Genomic DNA, 22,051 nt, shown 5'->3' with positions numbered 1-22,051 from the left:
TAGGTGGTTGGGCCACTAGCACAAATTTAGGGCACAAGAGGAGCACTTAAATACTTGAAGAAAATATGAAGGAAAAACTTTTATGTGTTAACCAAAAAATAAGCAGCTTCTTGCAACCAATTGCCCTATGCCTCATCTCATATCACAAATTTCACATCCCTATATCTATAGTGTTAATTCTGTCATTCTCTTGGACAGATGAAAACAAACTATCATAAATTTAAATAATGTATGTATTGTTTTTAAGAGACAGGCACAAAATGCCATGTACAGTTAAAAGGATGGGTCTTATTCTGGCTCAGGGGTTCGAGGGAGGGCTTCACAGGAGGCCAGTTGGACCAAAGGGAGAGTAAACTGTGATGAAAGACGTTCAGGGATGGGGTAGTGGGGTGAGAATGAGGGGCAGTACTGAGAGAGCAGTAGGGGAGAAAAGTAGATGAGGGCTAGCTGAGCGCTCTATGGATCTGCTGAGCTTTGCGGGGCGGGGGGGGGGGGGGGCTCCCAGGCCCTAGAGCATCTCCTGCCTTGGGATTTATCTGGATATAGATGCCTAGACCCCTCTTTCCTTTTCTCTGGGAAAAGGGCTGGTGCAAGCTGGAGGGCTCAGCTTACCACTGCTTTGCCTGAGACCACAATCATTGTATTTCCCTTCCTCAGAGCTCTGAGTTATAACCCTCTGTAACTGTCACTCCCGGGTGGTGGACAGGACGGCCCTTTCTTTTTCAGGGGCTAGAGGAACTGCTTGATTGTGAACCTGCTCGTTAGAAGCGGCCTTCCAAGACTGGGAGATGGGCTCTGGAAAGAGAACTGGGACTGGATTCTTCGTTTCTGACTCAATGCTGCCCTCTGCTGACAAAATCAAGCCCAGCATATTTTATGGAATGCCCAAAGCTGTGACCAACATCTGTTGGATCATAGAAAAAGTAAGAGAGTTCCCTAAAAACATCTACTTTTGTTTTATTGACTACGACAAAGCCTTTGACTCTGAGGATCACAACAAACTGTGGAAAATTCTTCAAGAGATGGGAATACCAGACCACCCATCCTGCCTCCTGAGAAATCTGTATGCAGGTCAAAAGCAACAGTTAGAACCAACGTGGAACAATGGACTGATTCAAAACTGCATCAAGGCTGTATATTGTCACACTGCTTGTTTAGTTTATATGCAGAATACATCATGCAAAATGCCAGGATGGATGAGGCACAAGCTGGAATCAAGATTGCCGGGAGAAATAATGATCTCAGATACACAGATGACACCACCCTTATGGCAGAAAGTGAAGAAGAACTAAAGAGCCTCTTGATGAAAGTGAAAGAGGAGAGAGAAAAAGTTGGTTTAAAATTCAACATTCAAAAAATAAAGATCATGGCATCCAGTCCCATCACTTGATGGCAAATAGATGGAGAAACAATGGAAACAGTGACAGACTTTATTTTCTTAGGCTCCAAAATCACTGCAGATGGTGATTGTAGCCATGAAATTAAAAGATGCTTGCTCCTTGGAAGAAAATATACGACCAACCTAGTATATTAAAAAGCGAAGACATTACTTTGCCAGCAAAGGTCCGTCTAGTCAAAGCTATAGTTTTTCCAATAGTCATGTATAGATGTGAGAGTTGGACTATAAAGAAGGCTGAGCGCTGAAGAATTGATGCTGTTGAACTGTGGTGTTGCAGAAGACTCCTGAGAGTCCCTTGGACTGCAAGGAGATCCAACCAGTCAATCCTAAAGGAAATAAGTCCTGAATATTCATTGGAAGGACTGATGTTGAAGCTGAAACTCCAATACTTTGGCCACCTGATGTGAAGAACTGACTAATTTGAAAAGACCCTGATGCTGGGAAAGAATGAAAGTAGGAGGAGAAGGGGATGACAGAGGATGAGATGGTTGGATGGCATCACTGACTCAATGGACGTGAGTTTGAGCAAGCTCCGGGAGTTGGTGATGGACAGGGAAGCTTGGCGTGCTGCAGTCCATGGCGTTGCAAAGAGCTGGACATGACTGAGGAACTGAACTGAAAGCTGTCACCACAAATATATGTCTGTTTAGGCAGTTTGTTCATTTAATGAACCATTCATTCATTCCTTCATTCAACAAATACGTAATGAACAACTACAATAATAGGTATAATATTATGCTTCCCTTATGGCTTACCTGGTAAAAAATCTGCTTGCAATGCGGGAGACCTAGGTTTGATCCCTGGGTTGGGAAGATCTCCTGGAGAAGGGAAAGGCTACCCACTCCAGTATTCTAGGCTAGAGAATTCCATGGACTATACAGTCCATGGGGTTGCAAAGAGCGACACGACTGAGCGACTTTCACTTTCACTTTACTTTCTATATAACATTTACTGAGCCAGTTCTGGTTCTAAGCACCTTCAATATACATGTCCAAGACCACCTAGCCCTAGCTAGAAGTAACAGCTGGGAGGCAAACCCCATCAGTCTGACAGTCCCTAAGAATCACGCTGTCTTGTGGGACCCAAATGGGCTCCGGAAATACAAGATGGAACTGATGACCTATTTATAATCTAAATTCTAGTAAGCCTTACCAGGAATTTGGGAAAATTTTGTGCTACCAACTCTGAAAACAGTCCCCAAGCTATCCATTAAAATGGGAAATTTAATGTTATTCACAGTCCAGGCCTAGGAAAGATGTGACCAAGGAGAAGCTAGCTCTTCTCTGCAAGCCAGGCAACTTGCATTGTCTCCCACCTGCAGCAGCAGGGAAAATACACATAGATGAACAGGAGTCCTGGGTGTCGTGGCAGTCCGAACGCGGGTATTGCAGAAAGGAGTGGGTTTATTAAGACCAGAGATAATGCGAGGGCTGTGAGCACAGTGAGCTGACCTCCTAACAGCCCAGGGAAGTCGACAGGACACAAGTTAGAACAGCAAGCTGGCTCAAAAGAGAGCTGACACTTCGTGGGTTAGTAGTCAATTTTTATAGCCTCAAAACAAAGATAATTCCCTCTGGAAAGTTGGCATAGGTGATTGGTTGGGGTGCTAGAGGGTGAGTACTGATGTGGGCACTTTTGCCGAGTGGGGTCAGGAAGCTGATGGGTGATGATCAGAGGCCCTTTTGGCAATGGTTACAAAGGTGCTCAGTCAGCTTTGGAGGTGATGTTGGTTCTGGGCTCCATGTCTGAGGCCTCGGTGAAAGGCCTTGCACCTGTGGCCTTGGCACAGACGCCACACTGGGTTCCAGGGAATTCCCTGGCAGTCCAGTGGTTAGGACTCCACGCTTCCACTGCCAAGACCCAGGTTCGATCCCTGGTTGGGGAACCTTGCAAGCTATGAGGCACAGGCAGGGAAAAAAAAGTGTTAGCTGCTCAGTCAGGCCCGACTCTTTGCGACCCCATGGACTGCAGCTCACCAGGCTCCTGTGTCCATGAGATTTTCCAGGCAAGGATACTAGAGGAGTCCTGAGTTCCAGCTTCTCTTTTACCACTATCCATATGTGGTCATGGCTGAAGACTTTCTCTCTGGAGGGCAGTTTCTTCATCTATAGCAAGATATTTGGATTAAAAAAAACTGAGTTCCATTTCGACTCTGCTGTAACTTGTCCTGTGGTATTTAGCAACATGTTAGAAATCTCAGTCACACCTTTTTTTTTTTTGGCCCACCTAGCAACTGATTGCCTCACTACACGACACTCAGGAGCCCTATGCCTTCTGCTACCCCTGACACAATGTTTTGGCTCAGAAGTTTGACACCCTGCGCTCCAAGCTCCACTCTGCCACTAATAGCCCTGTCTCTTGGCACCTCTCTGGACAAGAATTATTCTCTTTTGGGCTTCCCTGGTGGCTCAGTAGTAAAGAAACTGTCTGCCAATGCAGGAGACACAGATTCCATCCCTGATCTGGGAAGATCCCACACGCCTTGAAGCAACTAAGGCCATTTGCCGCAACTATTGAGCCTGAGCTCTGGAGCCTGGGAACTGCAACTACTAAGCCTGCCACAACCACTGAAGCCTATGCGCCCTAGAGAGGGTGCTCGGCACCAGAGAAGCCACCGCAGCAAGAAGGCCTCGACCTCAACGAAGAGTAGCTCCCGCTTGCTGCGACTAGAGAAAAGCCCGTGAAGCAGCGACGACCTGGCATAGCCAAAAATAAATAACATCATATAAAAAAAGAATCATTCCCCTTCGAACAGCTAACACTCACTGTGCCCTCGTCACTGTATGAATGAATTCACTCCTGATCACAGTTCTATGTAGACTCTAACATATGATTATCCCCATTGCACAGATGAAGAAATTGAGACATAGAGAAATTAAGTAACTGCCCTTGTGGGGTTACAGAGCTGGCAAGTGGTAGAGCCAGATTGGAGCCCAGGCAATCTGGCTCCAAAAACAGCACTCTCAGCCACCAGGCTTTGGCTTGGAGATGATTCTTTTTAACGCACTTGTTTTTTGACTGTGCTGGGTCTTTGGTGCTGCTCGGGCTTCTCTCTTGCTGCAGCGAACGGGAGCTGCTTGCTCTCTCTCGGGGCCGGTGGGCTTCTCACTGCAGCGGCTCCTTTTGTTGCTGAGCATGGGCTCTAGGACCTGCGGGCTTCAGTAGTTCCCAGGCTCCAGAGAACAGGCTCAGCAGTTGTGACCCACGGGCTCAGTTGCTCGGCGGCACGTGGGATCTTCCCAGACCAGGGATTGAACACGCTGCTCTCCTGCTTTGGCAGGTGGATTCCTAACCGTTGAGCCACCAGGGAAGCCCGGAGAGGATTCCTGATTGGCTCAAGTCTCCAGTAGCCTAAGCTAAGTCATAGTTCACTCAACCTGAAATGCACCTCATGACCTCCTCATGGGCTGGCTGTCGGACGAAACAAGACATGAAGCTGTCAGATGGATGTTTCTTCAGTTTGCTTGGCGTTTTGCTGGACTCTGGTCCTCCCGTCTCCTTCCTCCCTACACCCCCATTCTGGCAGACACCCAAGCATGTATTTGTGTGGATGGGAGCTGGGACAGCACGGGAGCTTATCAGACTCCCTGAGCTACAGCTGATCTGATCTGGGACAAAGAACTGTCAGATAAGCCCAATGCTGGGAAGTGGTCCTGGAAACCGGAGCTCTGTGCTGGGGGAGGGAGAGAACAGCCTTTCTGGGGGTGGGGGAAAGGAGGGCCTTTGAATTACTCTCACTGCTGATTTTTAATGCAGACAAGGGCTCTTTCTGAGAGCTGGGAGGTGTGGTGGGTAGGTATTTGTGTCGATTTAGGTCTAGAACTTCTAGTCAGTATTTTGGAAAGGGGCCTCCTTACCTCATTTGCTAATGGCTAAATAAGAAGATCATTTTCTGCCCCTCACTTCTGTGTTCTTTTCTCAGTCTCTGAGGCTGTGTAACTCGCGTTGCTGTGGGGTTGGGAAGTAGTGGGGGGCACTTACGCTTATGACTGGGGCAAAAGCTCTCATGGGATTCATCCGCTGGGTATCCAGTTACCAAGTTTGAATCCTTCCCACCAACCAACCCTAGTGTGTTACTGAGATGCTTGATGGACTGAGATGGAGAATAAGAAAATAAAAAAAAAACTCCTACCTTGACAGGGATCCATGCTTTCACACCCCATATTTGACTGATCCATCACTGACCCTGTGAAGTCAGAGCCTTGGGTTAGATCCTAGGGCTGCTGATCCAGATGAAGCAGGGGGTTCATGAGACTCAGAATGGCAGCCAGAGAATGGGTTTCCATACTGAGGAGCCCCACCCCATGCTGGCCACGTGACCTGGGGCAGTTGACTTAGCCCCCTTGAGGCTAGGTTCCTGTCCATCAGAGGAGATCCTGAACTCAGATGCTCTCTGTCGGCTGGAAAAGGCTCCCCGGTGGCCGGGGATTTACGGCTGTGCCTACTGTGGCAGAGGAGCCTGGTGGGCTGCAGTCCACGGAGTCGCTAAGAGTCGGACACGACTGAGCGACTTCCCTTTCACTTTTCACTTTCATGCATTGGAAAAGGAAATGGCAACCCACTCCAGTGTTCTTGCCTGGAAAATCCCAGGGACGGGGGAGCCTGGTGGGCTGCCGTCTCTGGGGTCGCACAGAGTCGAACACGACTGAAGGGACTTAGCAGCTACTGTGGCTCAGCACTCGGTACTTCAGACTCCACTGAAATGCTGTTGAAGGCTCTCCTCTTCCTGGCCTGCGCCACAGCTGCCGCCCTGCACCCGGGGAGGTCCCGGGAGGTCCACACAGGGCAGGGGTGGGCAGGGTGCCCGGGGTGCCCAGGAGGAGGATCTGCCTGTGCTTGGCTCCCACCCGTGGCCTGAGCCCTTTGCCTCCCAAGCTGATCCTGGAATGTACACCCCTAGCCAAGCACATTCTTTTACCAGGTCACCAGCTCCTGGCCCTCGGGAAGGAAAGCAGCAGCTAGCACTTCCCTTGGCCCTGAATGACACTTGCACAGTCTGGCGCTGGGGCTGTTACCTCCAGCCTGGATTAACGGGCTGGCTGTCACGCATAGCTTTGGAAAAGCCTGAGGCAAAGGGGAGAGAGAACCCAGCCCTAAGCAGGAGGATTTAAAATCCTGCTGATTTCCTAGCTCTGGTTCCTTACATCAGTCAGATATCTGTGCTCAGAGGATGGGGGGCTTTGTAAAGGTTATTCTCAAAGCTGGTGCTCTCTGTGCTCTTGGATGTCTGACGTTCATTCGGTTCAGTCATTGGCTGCACTTTTATTCCATTCAGTTACACACTTAGCACGCTAGGTTCCGGGTCCCTACCGAGGGTTAGGCATAGCGTATTGTGGGCCCACGAGGGTCACTGATATTGCCATGTCCTGAGGGGAACCTGTGTGCAGGGGGTGAGATGGGTGTATACAAGGGAGGGGGCGTTCTACATTCTGGGAGCGGCCGGGCTGGGGCAGGGAGCGGAGACGAGCGGCAGGAGTGGTCCAGGGAGTTGCCTGCTCCCAGTGGTCTCTCAGGGGCTGCCCGAGGGAGAGGTGTGGAGGGGTGGCTGGGAGAGCAGGGCTTTGGTGAAAGATCTTAGGAGCCGGAGCGGGGAATCACCAGGAGGGCCGGGGGATGGTGTCTAAGCTCTGTAACCGTGTAGGTGAACTTGTAGACGGAGCGATTTCCCCAAAGGCAGGGGAATCCAGCCACGATCTATTGTGGGCGAGGGAGGTTGGAAGAGAGCGATGAGGTGGTCGTTTTCCACCCAGGATTGAGTTGACTTCCCTGAGGCGCTGGGGCTTGAGGTCTGAGGTAAGACCAGATTGGAAGGGGAGCTCCAATCCAGTCCCTGCTTCTACAGATGGGGTGCTGATCCTGAGCGGGGAGGCTGGGAAAGGCTTTGGCAATTGTTCTTCCCTGATAAACATGTGTTGTTAAGAATGTGAATTGCTAACCTGAGTTGAGACCTCAGAGAGTCAGACTCAACTTTCTGTCAGACCCCCAGCGCTCCCTCGGGCCCTCCAGATAAGGCAGATAAGTCCTGGAGAGAGTGGATGGGCCCGGAGCCCTGCCCTCCTGGGACGGCCACACCCCTGCAGCCGACCCAGGCTGGAGTCTGGACGGCCCAGTTAGGGCCCCAGCAGGTGAGAAGGCCGCCAGCAGCAAGTCAGGAACTCCGTCCACCTCGTCACCTCGGAGCAGCAACTTGGACGGTGCAGGGAAGGGAGAGTGACCCCACCAGCCTGAGAGAGATGGAGCTCTCCTGAAGCCACCCAGAAAACCCATCATTTCTAAAGCATCACCTTAGGCATCAAGTCTTCAGACATTTCTGGCCTCTAGCCCCTCACCCCACTGACCTTCTGAGTCATCTGTCAGATATTTCCTCTTCAGGGGAGGTAGGTGGCTGGGAGGTTTTGCATGAAAAAAAAAACCCCACAAAAGTCTCAGGAGCCAGGAGCATCTTGTCTGGCCAAACTAGGAACTGGGACTGGGGCATTAGGATCTTTCCGTACACTTGCTCAGTCCATGTGCTGAGCATGTGAAGTAAGCAGGGAAGACAGTTCAGTTCAGTCACTCAGTCGTGTCCGACTCTTTGCGACCCCATGGACTGTAGCACACCAGGCCTTCCTGTCCATCACCAACTCCTGGAGCTTGCTCAAACTCATGTCCATCGAGTCGGTGATGCCATCCAACCATCTCATCCTCTGTCGTCCCCTTCTCCTCCTGCCTTCAATCTTTCCCAGGATCACGGTCTTTTCTAATGAGTCAGCTGTTTGGCTACATCAAGTAGCCAAAGTATTGGAGTTTCAGCTTCAGCATCAGTCCCTCCAGTGAATATTCAGTCTTGATTTCCTTTAGGATGGACTGGCTGGATCTCCTTGCAGTCCAAGGGACTCTCAAGAGTCTTCTCCAACACCACAGTTCAGAAGCATCAATTCTTCGAAGCTCAGCTTTGTTTATGGTTCAACTCTCACATCCATACATGACCACTGGAAAAACCATGCCTCTTACTATGTGGACTTCTGTCGGCGAAGTGATGTCTCTGCTTTTTAATATGCTGTCTAGGTTGGTTATAGATTTTCTTTCAAGGAGCAAGCATCTTTTAATTTCATAGCTCCAGTCACCATCTGCAATGATTTTGAAGCCCAAGAAAATAAAGTCTGTCACTGTTTCCATTGTTTCTCTGTCTATTTGCCATGAAGTGATGGGACTGGATGCCATGATCTTTGTTTTCTGAATGTTGAATTTTAAGCCAGCTTTTACTCTCTCCTCTTTCACTTTCATCAAGAGGCTCTTTAGTTCCTCTTCACTTTCTGTCATTAGGGTGGTGTCATCTGCATATCTGAGGTTATTGATATTTCCCTTGGCAATCTTAATTCCAGCTTGTGCTTCATCCAGCCTGGCATTTTGCATGATGTACTCTGCTTCCCTGGTGGCTCAGAAGGTAAAGCATCTGCCTGCAATGCGGGAGACCTGGGTTCGATTCCTGGGTCGGGAAGGTCGCCTGGAGAAGGAAATGGCAATCCACTCCAGCACTCTTGCCTGGAAAATCCCATGGACGGAGGAACCTGATACAGTTCACGGGGTCTCAAAGAGTTGGACACGACTGAGCGACTTCACTTTCACTTTCACTCTGCATATAAGTTAAATAAGCAGGGTAACAATATATAGTCTTGACGTACTCCTTTCCTGATTTGGAACCCAGTCTGTCGTTCCATGCCTGGTTCTAACTGTTGCTTCTTGACCTGAATACAGATTTCTCAAGAGGCAGGTCAGGTGGTCTGGAATTCCCATCTCTTTCAGAATTTTCCACAGTTTATTGTGATCCACACAGTCAAAGTCTTTGCCATAGTCAATAAAGCAGTAGTAGATGCTTTTCAGGAACTCTTTTGCCTCTTCAATGATCCAACGGATGTTGGCAATTTGGTTCTTCTGCCTTTTCTAAATTCAGCTTGAACACCTGGAAGTTCACGGTTCACCCACTGTTGAAGCCTGGCTTGGAGGATTTTGAGCATTACTTTACTAGCATGTGAGATGAATGCCAATTGTGCGGTAGTTTGAACATTCTTTGGCATTGCCTTTCTTTGGGATTGGAATGAACATTGACTTTTTCCAGTTCTGTGGTAACTGCTGAGTTTTCCAAATTTGCTGGCCTATTGAGTGAAGCACTTTCACAGCATCATCTTTCAGGATTTGAAATAGCTCAACTGGAATTCTATCACCTCCACTAGCTTTGTTCATAGTGATGCTTCCTAAGGCCCACTTGACTTTACATCCCAGGATGTCTGGCTCTAGGTGAGTGATCTCACCATCATGATTATCTGGGTCATGAAGATCTCCTTTGTATATTTCTTCTGTGTATTCTTGCCACCTCTTCTTAACATCTTCTGCTTCTGTTAGGTCCACGTCGTTTCTGTCCTTTATTGCATCTATCTTTGCATGAAATATTCCCTTGGTATCTCTAATTTTATTAAAAAGATCTCTAGTCTTTCCCATTCTAATGGTTTCCTCTATTTCTTTGCATTGATCACTGAGGAAGGCTTTCTTATCTCTCCTTGCTATTCTTTGGAACTCTGCATTCAAATGGGTGTATTTTTCCTTTTCTCCTTTGCCTTTTGCTTCTCTTCTATTCACAGCTATTTGTAAGGCCTCCTCAGACAACCATTTTGCCTTTTTGCATTTCTGTTTCTTGGGGATGGTCTTGATCACCGCCTCCTATACAATGTCACAAACCTCCGTCCATAGTTCTTCAGGCACTCCGTCTATCAGATCTAATCCCTTGAATTTATTTGTCACTTCCACTGTATAATCATAAGGGAGTTGATTTCGGTCATATCTGAATGGTCTAGTGGTTTTCCCCACTTTCTTCAATTTAAGTCTGCATTTGGCAATAAGGAGTTCATGATCTGAGACACAGTCAGATTTGTTTTTTCCCAGTCTTGTTTTTGCTGACTGTATAGAGCTTCTCCATCTTTGGCTGCAAAGAATATAATCAATCTGATTTTGGAATTGACCATCTGGTGATGTCCATGTGTAGAGTCTTCTCTTGTGTTATTGGAAGAGGGTGTTTGCTATGACCAGTGCGTTCTCTTGGCAAAACTCTATTAGCCCTTGCCCTGCTTCATTTTGTACTTCAAGGTCAAACTTGTCTGTTACTCCAGGTATCTCTTGACTTCTTACTTTTGCATTCCAGTCCCCTATGATAAAAAGGACATCTTTTTTTGGGTGTTAGTTCTAGGCAGTCTTGTAGGTCTTCATAGAACGGTTCAACTTCAGGGAAGACCTGGTCCCCTATTTATAGAGCATGTGATGAAATGGGGAGGTCACAGGACTCCTCTGGGTCTCTGTTTCCTGTAAAACTGAAGAATCCCAGTCTTGCCCAAGCTCCTAGGAAAACAAGGGTGTGAATGTTCCTCTGGCTGTTTTGCAGCAAACTTTGCAGGGGGTTCTGGAGGGGGCGCGGGGTGGATGTTGAAGCAGCGGGTGCTCCTGCGCTGGCAACTCACCATCCACACTGAAGGGGTTCTGAGCCCAGGCATCTGCTCCCAGGGTGTGTACCACAGCATAAGTGTGAGGGCTATATGTGTGAGTGTAAGGTGTGTAAGAGAGTAAATGTGTGTGAGAAAAGGTGTGCACCAGCATGTGGGGTCCATGCAACTGTATAAAAGTGTGAGGTGTGTGTGAGGTGTGTGAGTATGAGTTTAAGGCATGGGTGAGTGTGAGCTACACTGTAAGGGTATGAGACAAGTGTGAAGCATAAGAGGGCGGTGTGTGAGTCGTGTCTGTGAGCATGAGTGATTATGTGAGTGTAAAGATGTGTGTGTGCATAAGGTCTGTGTTAGAGTGAGGGGTATGTGGGTGTTTGAGGTGTGTGCAAGCATGAAAGAGAGAGAGGTGGGAAAAGGGAGAAAGATGTGTGTATGTGTGTGTGTACATGCGTATGACTTGCGCGTGTGTGTATGTTTGTGAGTATGCGTGTGTGCAGGATCAGGCTGGCCCAGAGCCTGCTGGCTGGGGTCACAGGAAGCTCGTCTGGGGTGAAACGCCAAGTGTGGAGATCTGTAAAGGCTCCGTTGGTCTTGGAAAGAGGGCCACTCCGGCCTCTGGGCTGCGGCCGGGGCATTCTCACTGCTCCGCTCCGTGCCGACAGGAGCGGGGGCTCCGGGGCATCATCGCACCAGGCACACACCTGCCTGCTGAGCTCAGATGAACTGGAATATTTGGGGAAACAGCCTACAGCTTCAGGCGTTGAAGGGTCACATCCGGAGGGAGAATTCAGGCTCTGTAGAGACACTGCGCTCTCAAGCCAGCTGGCCTGGCCCCTGCTCAGAGATCAGCTCCCCCTGGGCCCACCCTCACCCCTGTCACACTCTGCACCTTGGGTAGAGAGGAGTGCGCCTGGACTGGCTGAACCACCGCCCTTCTTCCGAGGCACTCATCCACCGTTCCAGGTCTGCATGGCTCCAGCTTGCCTTCCAAGCTTTTCTCACATCACTCCCCACTCCCTTGTGCGCTCTGGCGCCAAATCCCCGCTATTCCAGCACGCTCCCCAGGAAGGCTTCACAGGCCAGCTCAGCCCTCTGACTTAGGAGAGGCAAGGAGGCTCCCCACCTGCCCTCCGCCACCCCCCCATTCCAGAACTGTGGGACAGTACATTTCTGTTGTTTTTGAAGCCACCAGTCTGCTGTGTTTTGTTATGGCAGCCCTAGGAAACTCATCTGCCCGACCTGTCTGCGTGCTTTTATGAGCCGCCTCTTCAGCTCCTGCCTGTGCTCCGCCTCTTGCCTTCGCTTCTGCAGTTGTTTAATTCCAACAAGAGGCGCCTGCCCACGCAACTCTTTGATCTCACCAAGCAGATTTCTCCAGCTCTCTGGAGTTGGAGGCCTTTGACCTGAACACTGGTCCTGCTCTGCAGACCCTGGGAGTGGGGGTGGGGATGGGGGTGCCATGTCTTCCTGCAGAGCTCAGAAAGGTGGGGGAGGAGGTTTGCACGCCCCTCCGCCCCCAAGCTGAATTCGAATCTCCTTCCTGTCACTTGTTAGCTGTTCCATCACTTGTTAGCTGTGCTGCTCGGTTTAGTTACAGGGCTGCTGGTTTAGTCTCTTCTACAAGCTGGAGGTTGGAAAAGGCCGACGGTACCCCATCTCCTGTGAGGGTCTCTCTGGGCCAGAAAGCTCAATCAAATGCAAGAGATCATCAGAAAGAAATTCTGGGGGAGAAGCAGCAATGGAAAGGAGGGACTAGTCTACTCCCTGTGGTCCCAAACCCTCCTGCCACTTTGATTGCACAGCAGTCGGACTTCCCTACAGAGGAGGCCTGAAGGGTTTGGCCCACATGTTTTTCTGAGGACTCCAACACCAACTGGGCCTCATTCTTTTTCTTAAAAAAAAATTATTGTTATTATTGTCAAGCGAGTGTACGGTCCTCGATTTTTGTCTCGTCACAACAGAGATTTGGAGGGACGGACATTAAAACCGCCTCTGCGCGTCACAGCTCTCAGGTCTTGGACAGACCGTGTTATAGCTCTCAGGTCTGGAACAGACCGTGTTATAGCTCTTAGACAAATCAGTGTTACAGCTCAGTGTTACAGCTCTATTTTATTTAGAAGATAGCGGGAAAATCCATCTTCGAGGCGTGCGGGCATGTAGATCCAAAGACACGGAGCGAAGAGCGTCCTGGGCGGGGATTGCAGAGAGCCCTTTGGCTTCTCTTTTTATACATTTTTCTCCCCCCACCCCCCCGGGCCTGCCCTCTGCAAACTGGGCTTAGTCAGGCGTGCTGTTCTACCTGAAGTGCTCACTCGGTCCTCAGACCTTCCTTTGACCTTCCTCTGTTCTATCTTTGCGGGCTTTTCTCTTCCTTGTCTTTTAGCCACCGCCGTTTTGGACTCCTTTTCCCTATCCTAACTACCTGACTTGATTATTGGTCCCGTTTCGCCGTGCTGTGTGCTCATTGCTGTGCACAGACTCTCTCCAGTTGCTGTGAGCAGCTCAGGCTCTGAGCTGCGTGGGTTTCAGCAGTTGTGGCTCGCAGGTTTGGCTGCTCTTGGCATGTGGGATCTTTCCAGACCAGGGACTGAACCTGTGTACCCTGTGTTGGCAGGCAGATTCTTTACCACTGGACCCCCGGGGAAATCCACTGGGGTCCTTTGTGATCTTAGATATGCCCTGGTAATTGTACTCACTTGATTTTTCTCAGAAGAAGGTCCCATGATGCTTCTCCAGTCAATATCCTTAACTGGCTCCCCGTGTCCCATGTGGATCAAGTCCAGAGCCCTTTGCAAGGCAGGCAAGGCCCCTAGACCGGCACTGCCTGCATCTCCCCGGATTCTCTATGTGGGTGCCGTCCTCCCGTGGCTTGAGAACACTTCTGTCTCTCCCTCAACAACAGAAAACACTCATTCCTCAGGAAACCAAGCCTTTCTCTTTCCAGGTTTGCCATTTCGAGCCCCTTACATAGTGCAGTACAGCTGACTGTCTCCCTCTTTCTATGTGCTATTCCATTTGAGGCAATGCAGTGCTCCGGTCACAGCTTTTGGAGTCAGACTTGGTTCAGTCACTTACTAGCTTGTGATCTTGGACAAGTTATATAACCTCTTGGAGCCTTAGTTGTCTCAAGGGCAAAATACAAGGATGCTGCCTACTCCAGGGTTAACCTGAGGATTGAAGCAACGGGTGAGATGGCACTGTCCTTGCTGTTGTTTTACAGGCTGGGAAGTGGAGACAAGAAAGCGGAGGGACCCCGAGAGGTATGGGGATGAGAAGGGCTCCGGTGGAGAGGGGCTGAGGCCTGGCGCCAGGCCACTGGACCCGATGCTGAGCGCCCTCCACGGGGCACAGCTGTGACACGTGCTCCTGATACCCCCTATTTCCCTCGCTCCTCAGTGAGCTCCCCCAGTCCTCCCAGTGTAGACTCCAACAGGTGAGTCCTAGCAGACACCAGCTTGAGTCCGACGGCCCTCACATTCCAGCGGTCAGTCCCCTATTCTCATGATGGGAAGAACCTTTGGGGCAGGCTGTACCCCCAAGGAACCCTGACTATTTGAAATGCTTCAGTCCAATCCACACGTCTGGTGCCATTTGGGGTGCTTGGAAAGCCCCCTACACACAGGCTAGGCTTCCTGTCAGAAAGGGTAGAGGGGCCCCAGTTGTAAATACCTTTCCTGGGGAGGGGCTGAGCGGGAAGGAGGCAGGGCAGAGCCAGGAGGCAGCCAGGGCTGGGTTTGGCAATGCTCCCCCTAAAGTATCATCCATTCCTCACAGTGTTGGCTTCCACAGCCCCCTTTCCTAACAGTCTCTCAGAGAGCTAAACTAAAATGGGGCGGGGGTCTGGTTGCAGTGGGGAAGGCCTCCTGCAGTCTGCTCACCAGAGGGCACCCGCTGCCATGCAATGCTAGGGTGGGAAGGAACAGCTTGGTCAGCAGGTGGCAGTGTCCTTCCAGGGCCCAGTAAAGAAGAGCAGGTGCCCAGAGAAAGGGGAGAAAAATCCTGTCCAGAACCTGGTTCCCCTTGTCTCTGAAGGTTTGGTGGAGGGGTTACCTCCTCCAGGAGGCTCCCCCTGGCCCCTTGGACAGGTGTTCCTGCCTCGAGACATAATGATACCCTTGCGTAGTGAGTGCTATTTGACTCGCCCACAGCTCCTCCAGGGCAGGTATTTTTTTTCATGTTTGTAGTCCTGGTGTTAGCACAGCTTTTAAAAACAACTTGGAGTCGGGAAGAGGCGCTGTACCAGCTAAAAGGAGGCACATCCTTTACGTTTTCACATCAGGGAGCCATTCTCTTTCTGCTCTGGGCAAAACAGAAATGAGCATGAGCTGAGTGAAATGAGGCTAGGCCTGACAAAAGTCAGCTCGAGAGTAACCTGACAAAGAGGTCAGCTAACGAGTGCAGCCTTTTCCCAGCACACCCACGGCACGTCAACACTCCAGAGACAGAAAGCGTGCTGTTTTCCTAGGAGTGAGGCGACTGATCGGGATGAGGTGGTTTGAAGGAGGAACCTTCTCAGAGTGAGCAGCCGAGAACGAGTGGCCCCTCAGGGTGCCATGTGGCCTGAGAACGTCAGAGGGACTGCTTTATGGGGTCCCCTCCACATATCCAGACCCCATCCACCCGACCCCTGCATGAGGGTGCCACGGAAAATAGGAATAGAGGTTTTAATCATTGTGCTGCTCCTGTTAACCAGAGTGCAACGAATCCACCCTTCATGGATGTGGATGCCAACAGTGTAAATGAGCAAGTTTCACTGACGGGCTGCTCCGGGCCCATCAGTGACACAGGGCCAGGCTTCTGGCGGGAAGGGGTGCCCGGAGGAGAAACGGGGTGAGAAGGGTGGGGAGCAGATCCTGAGCTAGCAGTCTGCCCCTTCCATGTCGTTACACTCCCACCAGGACCCCAAGCGGGACCGGTCCTTTCCGGCCAGGGTGGCCAACCTGGGCCAGCCCCCGTGAACCCAACTTCCCTCCCAAGCCAGCCGCCTCCAGCTCCAAGGCCATTCTTGCTGAGCAGATGAGGTTCGGGGCAGGCCCACAGCCGGCCACCTGCAGGGAAGAGACAGATACCAAGGGAGGCAAGAGGGCTTTGGGACAGCCCTTGTCTGTTTTTCATCCCAGGAGACCCTCGGATGGGTACAGAGCCAGGGAAAGGACAGCAGTGAGCAGCCATGCTCTGGGTCAGAACCCAGGAGATGGCAGAGGTGAGCCCCCAGCGGGGAAGTGGCAGGCGCTCCCGTCCCTTTCTCTGCCTGAGCATAAGTGAGAACTCCCCGCCCTGGCCATCTCGGCTCCAGTGGGGAGGAGGGGTGGCCGCGTCCTAGATACATCTTCCAGCTTCCTTGGGTTGGTAGGGTTTGGAGGTGGAGTGGTCACTTAGAGCCCCGGGGCCTGACCCGACTGGCTGCGGACAGGAGCTGGTACCCGGGCAAGTGGCCCCAACTCTTATTCAGAGTGGGTGGTCCAGTCCAGGATGCTGTGGCCGGGCCCAGAGGCAGCTAGGAGTCCGAGACACACAGGGCCTCCACCGCGTCGCTCAGACCCTGGTTGACGCCGCCCACGGCCAGCAGGCAGTTCCTGAGGACGAGGCTGGAGCAGGCGCAGCGGGGCGTGGGCATGGCGGGGAGGGCCTCCCAGCGGCTCTTCCCCGGGTGGAACGCCTCGGCCGTCTCCAGGACCGTGGGCTGGTTCCCTGAAAGTGCAAGGGGCTGGGCCTCACCAAGCATCCAGCCACCAGCCCGCCCCGGGGAAGGGCCTACCTGCACCTTCCTTCTGGAACCACAGGCAGAAGGTGACCCACTGCCGCCCTCCCTCCCTCCGCCCGGGGGGAGGTGACCCACCTCCCGCCTCCCTCAGGAACCACAGGCAGAAGCCCAGCAACCTGGACTCCCTGGGCCGCAGGCCTTCCCCACCCTCTGTCAAACAGCCACTTTGCCCTTCCTGCCTTCTCGGTCCTTCCATCCCCTCAAGGTGAAAGACTCAGCTTTCTTCCCCCACCGCCTGCTTTTACCACACGTTTCTAGACACTACTGCCTCTCTCCTGCCCGTGACGAAGGAAGCTGTTCACACGGTCTAGCTCAAGTCAAGTTCCTTTCCTGCATGGTAAAGTTGGGGAATCTGTCCACACTGAGTAAACTCTCGGTTCCCAGGAGCCCCACTGCCCACTTCTCTCTCCCTAGTTGATGGTGGGACACCACCATCAAAGTTCCCTGATCTCTGGGAGGGCTCATTCAACAAATCTTGAGTTCATCAGAACAGCTGATTTGATCAGACTGCTTTCCTACTTCCTGATAGAGCTGAGAGTCCAGGGAGAAGACAAAGAGGACCAAGGCCAATCCCTTCTACCTCCACCCCTCCCCGGACAGGGCCCCGGGGACCTGGGCTCTGCCCGCCTGTGTCCCATGGTTCTCAGCATGTCCCTTATGCTCTCTGAGCCTCAGTTTCCCCCATGTAAGAGAACAGAGAGACCATATCTGAGGCCCACCCACGGAGGCAGGACGTCAAGGCTGGGAGGAAGAGAGTGCTTTGGAATCAGGTGGTAGGCAGGCAGTGTGCCAGGAGCCAGCACCCTCTTCCACTCATGCACATCCAGAGTCCACGGAGCACCAGGCCACAGCCTGGAGGCTCTATCCTTACCAAGCCCTCCAGCCACTATGACCCGACCACTCAGAGAGCCGGCCACAAAGTCTGCCCGCCGCTTCTTGAGGAAGAAGGAACGCTCCATCTTCAGCCATCCCCCTGCAGGCGTGGGCGATGTCAGGAGAAACACAGAGAGAATGAGATGCTGACTGCCCCTGCCAAATACGCAAGAGTGCCAAACCGCTCTCACCCTGGGCGGCTCCTCGACTCCATCTACCCTGTATGCTCAGGGCATGTACAGTGCCTCCTGCCATGTGAAATGGCACTCAACCTACCCTCTCCATGCCTGCTGCAGGCCAAGGAACCATAAGCTCTTATCATGAATCACCTTGTCCCACCTCTGTCTTCACAGACTTTAAGCTGGAAAGGCAGAGAGCATCCCAGTCAGCATCCTTCTGTTTCAAAGCCCTCCCTCACCTGGCCCTGGCTGGATGTTGTAAGAAGGAACAACAGCTGGGAAAGGCTTTGATAAAAACAGCCAGCCAATCAGAGGGAGCCCTGGACAGATGAAAGAATTTGATCCCAAGAGTAGCCCTGAATGGAGAGGAGTGTTCAGACATCTGAAAGGCTCACGCCTCTGGGTAAATGGGCCCGGGGGAAGATGGGTGGGATGGGGGTAAGGTGGGGATTGGGCAGAAGGGCGGTGGGTCTCTAGGGCCTGGTGTCCAGCTTACCTTGCTCCATGTCGAACACGTCCATCGTCCGGAGGAACTTGGGCTGCCGGTAGAGCCGACCCTGCCGCAGGCCCCCCAGGCTATACAAGCGGTCGTCCAGGGTCACAAAGCTGGAGAAGGCCCGCTTGCAGGGGATGTTGGGGAACTTGGTCCAGGAGCGAGTTTCAATGTCAAAGACCTCGAAGGCGTTGACCGCATACTTGGACTGCCGTCCTCCTGGAGGCCAGGGCAGGGCACAGGTTGGGCAGGAGAGTAAGCCCCTGGGGACTGGGGCTGGGTTCCCCCTTCTCACTGTTATTCGATCACATAGGAAGCTCCCTGAGGTGGGGGTGGGGGAGTGGGGGGCGGGCAGTGTGATTAACCTCAGTGCCCAGGATATGCTGGGCACACAAACACTGCTTCCAACAGGAACTGATCCAGAAGGGAAGGAGAGACGGGCATGGGCCAGACAGCCTGTCCTTACCCAGCACATAGATCTTGGAGCCTCGGAGGAAGGAGGTGGCGGCGTATCTCGGAGTGGGCATGTGGGCCAGAGACACCCACATGTCCTTGAGCATGTCATAGTGTTGGAGGTGATTGTGTGGACGGAGGTCCAGGCCCATCCCACCAGCTGCATACACGCGGTAATCTAGGAGAAAGGCCACATGGCAGACACCGTGAGACAGGCCCATGGCACTCAGCCGCTACCTTGGCCAGGCTCTGTCAACCCCTTGAATCCCAGCACTGAAACCCAGCCACATCCCCAACCACTGCTCTGCCACAGAATGGGTTGGTGGCACCATTAAAAGCTCCTGCCACACTCAAGCCTGGGTCTTCTTGAAACCACCTCAGGCCTACATGCCTTACCTTCCTTGGTGGTTGGCCCTGGGTTAAGCCCAATATGCCAAGCCATGCCCAGAGGTAGACGGTGGTGGAGTCCAGGCCTGGACAACCCTTTGCAAGTCTTGTCCCCCCCCATTCTCCTTCCTGGGCAGCCAGAGAGATGCCAAAGAGGGACAGTATTTCCCTGACGCTCTCCAGGAGCAGCCTGATGCCAGGCACTCCCAGACCAGAACTCAAGGCCTGGAGGGAGCCTTTGGAGATGAGGTCAGCCCTGCTGCCACTGGCCTTGTGGGACACTGGCCTGCTGCTGTCCCTTTCTTTCTCTGGACAGGGGAAGGCCATCCTCCTGGACACACAGGAAAGCTTGGGGGCTCCAGGAGGCAGCTTGCACTGAATGGGATAGGGCTAGGGGTGAAGGAGAGAGAGGCTTTGGATGAAAGAAGCTCTGAGCAGGCAACGAACTGGGCACTCTGAGGACAGGAGAGCTTCTCTACTGCTTGTGGCTGCAGGTGACACAGCACACCGGGGAGGCCGCGCAGCCTCCAAGCTCCCCTCACCTCAGGACCTCAGGCAGCCCACTCAGGACACAGCCTGACCCCCAGAGCCCTCTTCTCCCAGGGACCCATCCCTGCTTGAGGTTCTATCTACTAGAGGCCAGTCCTCACCACTTCTGGCTCTAAGAGGCTTTTATTTTTCAAGAGAATTACAGGAATGAGTACTTCTACTTTCCAATCTTACTAAAGAGAGAAACAAAGAAATCCCAGCCCTAGCCTGTGGCTAGGAGATGGGGCTTGCTAAAGAGACATTCGCCTCACGCACACTCTGTCTCCCACTCCTGTTCTCACCTATACCTCTGAAGCTGGGAACCCGCCCCTCCACTCCACACTACCAATCCTGCGTCCGATTCTTACTCACCCTTTCAGAATCATCTTGGTGTCCCCGAACTGCAAGGCTGGGCTGAAGGTGGTGGCTCCTGTGACCATCACCCTTCTTGACACACTGTTACTGGGATAACCTTTGTATGTTTCTTTCAGTAGATTGTTAGGTCCTGGAAATTTGTTAATCTGTGGCCCCCGCATCTGGTATAAAGCCTGGCACACGAGCATGTACATTTTTAGTAAACTAAAAGCCCATTCAGTGCCACAGTTAAGAGCACAGACTGGACTATCCACCTGCAGGCTGTTACTTGGGCGAGTTACTCAACCTCTCTGGGCCCCACATTGCTTCTCTGTAAAATGAGGACAGTGGTACTACTTGCCTCATCAGCCAAGTTCTGAGGGTCAAAGGGGTCAATACCTATTAAGCACCTATGGTAAGGACTCTTAACCGTTCAGCACCACTTCTTGAGGCCTGGGGATAAAGGGCTCCCCTTTCCCTGTCCATTTCCCCATGGGCCTCCAGGCCTTCTATCTTTCTTACTGGGAGTTCAGGAGGCTCTGTTGGTTACTCTGCCCTGAGGGCTTCTTGAGTTTCTCGTCTGATCTTCATTGGTAAGACCTGGGCTCCTAAAGGCAGGGATCGGATCTTCTGCCTCTTTCCTTCCCACCTGGAACCTAGAACTGTGCCAGGAACAGAGCAGGTACTCAAGAAATACTGATTTCTGACCTAATAGTAGACCTGACAGGCAGCTGAAATAATTTTGCGAGAGAAGGAGGTAAGAGTGCAAACCTCTAAGCCTGTCTGATCTGCATTTGGGGTCTCCTAACTCCTACTGGGTCATTTCCCATAAAACTGTGTTTTAGAAAGACAGTTTTCAGGGCCCCTTCCCTGCTCTGGACTATACCAGACCAGAAAAGAAAGACAGGACGGGCTTGGAGAAACTGAGATAAGAAGCATAAAGCTATGTGGTGAGCATTCACATGCCCTGAGAACCCAGTGAAACCTGGGCAAGCAGCTGCAGGAGCATGAACCTCAGGAACGTTCTGGTCTCTACTCATCAGTACCTCTGAGATTAGGAGGCAGACTGTAGGGAGACGATCCTGGCATCGGGTCCCAAGACCCTCCCTGTGGGGCCTGGGGATGGTATGAAGATGGCATGAATAGGCCCAGGACCCCAAATATGTGTCTGGAGGTGGTGGCACCTGCAAGGCACATTTCCAAGGATTTGCCGCTGTGGGTGGGAGGCCCAACCATTCTGCTGAATGAAGGTGTCCATAGGGGTGTGGACAGAGTGCCCTTATGGCTCTCCCCTTTGGCTCTCCCTCGGCCGGGCTTGCCCACTTGCTGGGAGGAGGCTGCTGGGGTGGGGTGGAGCTCTGGCATCATGCGATTTACCACACAGTTCACTTGCCTGAGCCGCAATTTTCCCACCTATGAAACCAGGCCAGCGGGTCTTTAGTTTCAGTGTCCATGTAATTGTGACAGCGGCCTCATCCAGGGCTGGCTTCCACCCCTTTCCCGGGGCCTCCCACCCCTCCTCGGCCCGCCCTCAGCCCTGGCCCCACTCGCCTTTGGCTGTGACCGAAATGCCCATGGCGGCCTCGCGCAGCGCGCTCCGCTTCTTCCACTTGCCCTCGTCGATGTTGTACATCTCCACGACCTTCAGGGGCAGCTGACTGGCGCCCACACCCCCGATCACCATGATCCGCTTCCCCAGGGCGGCGACCGCCACGCCGGCCCGGGCTGTGGGCAGCGGGGGCAGGGCGGTCCACTGGTCGGCCTCGGGGGAGTAGACCTCGAAGCAGTCCATGGGGACGCCGTTGTCGTCACAGCCCCCGATGGCATAGACCTGTCCCCCGGTTTCCAGCAGGGAGCAGTACACCCGGCGGCTCGGCAGCGGTGCCAGGCGCTTCCACTGGAAGTCCTTGACGGTGGGCACCTCCATGGCAGTCCCGGGGGGCCGCGCCCGCCGCGCCCCCGCGGAGCGCGGAGCGAGCCCGGGGTCGGTCAGCTACTCCGCGCCGCCCCTCGCCGTCTCCATCTCGCTGGGGTCCGCCGCCGCCCGCCCCCCGGCGAGGGCCCCGACGCCGGCCAGCGCTTCTCGGTCCCTCAAGACCCGGCGGCCCGGCGACGTCCGCGCCCGGCCCCGCGGGATGAGCCGGGCGACTC

At 52.7% G+C, this 22,051-nt stretch overlaps 1 protein-coding gene across 3 annotated transcripts; it reads right to left on the bottom strand.

Moving 5' to 3' along the window:
* Window positions 1-15,504: 15,504 nt before the first annotated feature.
* KLHDC8A (kelch domain containing 8A) lies at window positions 15,505-21,840 on the bottom strand. 3 transcript variants are annotated; one of them, XR_005724915.1, is made up of 6 exons: window positions 21,452-21,827; window positions 18,645-18,809; window positions 18,182-18,397; window positions 17,505-17,606; window positions 16,293-16,560; window positions 15,527-15,917 (listed from the first exon to the last, which is right to left on the bottom strand). XR_005724915.1 is itself a non-coding variant. In XM_040262976.1 (5 exons), the coding sequence occupies exons 1-5, from the start codon at window positions 21,825-21,827 to the stop codon at window positions 16,367-16,369; spliced, it is 1,053 nt and encodes a 350-aa protein (XP_040118910.1). In that variant the 3' UTR covers window positions 15,505-16,366. The 3 variants fall into 3 exon arrangements, 2 of the variants coding, with proteins under 2 accessions (XP_040118910.1, XP_040118909.1); XM_040262976.1 differs by having other exon boundaries at window positions 15,505-16,560; XM_040262975.1 differs by lacking the exons at window positions 15,527-15,917; window positions 16,293-16,560 and having other exon boundaries at window positions 16,568-17,606; window positions 21,452-21,840.
* Window positions 21,841-22,051: the final 211 nt, after the last annotated feature.

The sequence above is a fragment of the Oryx dammah genome, unplaced genomic scaffold (genome assembly GCF_014754425.2).
Source record: "Oryx dammah isolate SB20612 unplaced genomic scaffold, SCBI_Odam_1.1 HiC_scaffold_21, whole genome shotgun sequence".
NCBI lineage: Eukaryota > Metazoa > Chordata > Mammalia > Artiodactyla > Bovidae > Oryx > Oryx dammah.
Note: the sequence above shows the minus strand (reverse complement) of the source record. Positions and strands in the feature narration are given on the sequence as shown.

Bases quoted from the DNA above. Each gene is read 5' to 3' on its own strand.
- KLHDC8A (XM_040262975.1), bottom strand. From the start codon at position 21,827: ATGGAGGTGCCCACCGTCAAGGACTTCCAGTGGAAGCGCCTGGCACCG. The intron at 18,810-21,451 runs GCGAGTGGGGCC...CCTTTCTCCTAG, and splicing joins CATTTCGGTCACAGCCAAAG to ATTACCGCGTGTATGCAGCT. The intron at 17,607-18,181 runs GTAAGCTGGACA...CCACGCCTGCAG, and splicing joins CGTGTTCGACATGGAGCAAG to GGGGATGGCTGAAGATGGAG.